Genomic DNA, 2,995 nt, shown 5'->3' with positions numbered 1-2,995 from the left:
TGAATACTTTATTAGTCAGAAATGTAAACAGCTTGCGGTACAGTAAGACATTAAGGCTAAAAGGATAACACAAAAAAGTCCTGAGGACTTGTTACCATTGTGTATTAATTTCATCAACATAGCATAAAAGATTAACACAGTAATACATGTCATCATGTACAAAAGAAAGTTACGTTTAAATCTTCATTATGACCTGATGAAGATGAATTGACATGGAAACGTTATTAATTTGCCTGCACCCTGTTATTAAAAAAAGGCTTTAATTTCCGAGTTTGCTCCAGACTTACAGTCCCGCTCCTGAGATGCACCGGAGCAGAGCCTGAAATAGGCTTGAGGCGCAGTGGGAACCCCTCTGTTCCAGACATTTGTATTGACTTTGCTGGTCTGCTTTCTCTTATTGACTAGCCGCGCTTAAGTGTCTTCTTTGTGTGAATGTGTGTCCTGTACTCCTGTCTATATAGAGCCCATGATGCCCTGCTGTGAGACGACCACACCGCTGGCCCGCCTGTCTGCCTGGGAGCCCTGCTGCAGCCCACAGCAACCGCTACCGTCTGCATTTAAAACAACGTGAGACCCAAAAGCTTCAGCACTGAATCAAACATGGACACTTTTGAAACGTTCGGAATATTTGATCGGATACAGTAACAATGGCAGTGCCAACCGTATCCGTTGCTGTGAATTATTATGGCTACACACCATGATTTGCCGGAGCTTGTGCAATATATCTCTAATTGTAATTGGTACAGAAGGGATACTTGCGCTTTCTAAACCTTTAAACACTTTGTCATCCATTGCCATATAATAAGCCATGCCTTTAAACATTAGAGCCAAGCCTGCACAGAGCAAGCTGTCTGCTAGCACCAAGAGTGTCGGACACACGGATGGCGTCTCATCCCACGCTCGCTTCTCCTCCAGGCCCCCTAAAGGGAAGGCCAAGCAGACTGTGACCTCCACTCCAGGCTGTCGCTCTGGGCTGGAGCCGGGCTCGGTGTCCTCGGGGCCTTCGCCGGGGTCAAAGCTGGCTGGAGGAGGTCAAGGGAGCGTTTCCAAAGCAGGGCCAAAGATTAAACCTTGTCTAGCAGCGGACAGGAGAATGGCGACCGGTTCGGCCACAGCCCCGGGGGGTAAAACCTTGTCCATGGAGAACATCCAGTCTATGAGTGCCGCCTACGCAACCCCGGGCACCAATTACCCCTGTGACCGGGATGCCTTGGAACCCTCGGGCGGTTACCCCAAAGGCACCATGACTCTGGGCAGGACCACGCGTCGCTCCTCGTACACCGGCCGCCGCACGGCCATGGGCAGCAGCCCGAACATCACCTCCTCTGGGCTGCATCACCCGTCGGACCCCTACGGAGACGACCAGCCCCATTACCTTCAGCTGGGCGGACCCACTAACCTGAGACGGCAGGCCGGGAGAAGCGCACAGGGACTGGACTCGGTCGGATCATGTCGGGGCGGCGAAGGCTCCACGCCGGATCTCCAGGCTCAGCTGAGAGAGCTTCAGAAAGAGAACGACCTGCTGAGACGAGAGATGGAAGGAGGAGGAGGAGGAGGAGGAGGAGGAGGAGGAGGAGGAGGAGGAGGAGGAGGAGGAGGGCGGGACGGAGGGAGAGATGGAAGGTTGGGCTCCAGTCTGAACAGCGTCAACTTCTGGAGCCCAGAGATGAAGAGAGCAGAGAGGGGAGTGAGGCGCGACGAGAGTGGAAGGACCTCCATTCTGAAGGATCAGTACAGAGTGAACCAGGAAGACACTCAGGTGAGAACACCGCCAGAACTCAAATGTTGTATTTCCGTGCGTACACGCACACACACACACGCACGCACACACACGCATGCACGCGCACGCACGCACGCACGCACGCACGCACGCACGCACGCACGCACGCACGCACGCACGCACGCACGCACGCACGCACGCACGCACGCCAGTGGTGTAAAGTATCTAAGTACATTTACTCAAGTACTCTACTTAAGTACAATTTTGAGGTATTTGTTACTTTACTGGAGTATTTCCAATTCTCTATACTTTTACTTCTACTCCACTACATCTTAGAGGCAAATATTGTACTTTTACTCCACTACAATTATTTGAAAACTTTAGTTACTAGTTACTTTTCAGATATAAATTATTACATTATTAAACATACATTAACCACTTTAGCCCTATTTTATACATAGGCTGTTTGAAAATAGTCGATCTACAAGCGGTGCGACGCGTTGTGAGCTTGTAGATCGACTATTTTCAATAGCCGCTCTACGCTCTACGCTCTACGCACGCACGCACGCACGCACGCACGCACGCACGCACGCACGCACGCACGCACGCACGCACGCACGCACGCACGCACGCACGCACGCACGCACAGATGATTGGGTATTCTAAAGGTAACTGTTTTGTAAGTTAATTTCACGTTGAAGTTAAACTTGAAGGTTAAGGGGTCAAGACAGCTGATACATTTTCTTTTTGGCATTGTTATGCTTTATTGAGAGAGGAGAGAGCAAGAGAGAGAAACCGAGGGCAGAGGCAGAGTGGAGATGTGCAAAAGTCAGATTAGAACTCAGGTCCTCACGACTCACAAGGAGCACAGGGAGCCCCGAGTTCACAGCCTCTTATTTGATTAGTGGTTCATTAACGGCGTGCCGAGGCACACTGTTGTTTTGTTAGACACAGCCACACAGTCTTATCTGCAATATATACACCTATAGAAAAAGCCAAAGGTGTGAATTCCTTCTTTTGTCCATTTATCATTAATGAGAGTGTGCACACATTTCAGAGGCAAATGATATACCCTAAAAATGTAAATATAATCACGTTTAACCCATTTAGACCTGAGGCCGATTCTAAAAACGCCTTCTAAATCCTGACTGATATTTGAAGTTTTCTGAAAAACTTCAAATATATGTATGTGCAAATGTATGTTGCTACTGTACATAGCAACAGAAACCCCAAAAGGGGTTCCCGTCCTGAAAGGTATAGTTACAACTAGGGGTT

At 49.2% G+C, this 2,995-nt stretch overlaps 1 protein-coding gene across 1 annotated transcript in view; it reads left to right on the top strand.

The window, feature by feature from the left end:
- Positions 1-808: 808 nt before the first annotated feature.
- The window catches only part of LOC308096368 (ERC protein 2-like), a gene marked incomplete at both ends in the record, with an annotated part of 339,729 nt that continues 337,542 nt past the window's right edge, over positions 809-2,995 (top strand). The window contains 1 exon segment of the mRNA XM_080443792.1: positions 809-1,556. Within this exon segment, the coding sequence (XP_080299918.1) occupies positions 809-1,556 (748 nt within the window).

The sequence above is a fragment of the Gymnoscopelus braueri genome (genome assembly GCF_963280865.1).
Source record: "Gymnoscopelus braueri genome assembly, chromosome: 12".
Classification (NCBI taxonomy): domain Eukaryota; kingdom Metazoa; phylum Chordata; class Actinopteri; order Myctophiformes; family Myctophidae; genus Gymnoscopelus; species Gymnoscopelus braueri.
Note: the sequence above shows the minus strand (reverse complement) of the source record. Positions and strands in the feature narration are given on the sequence as shown.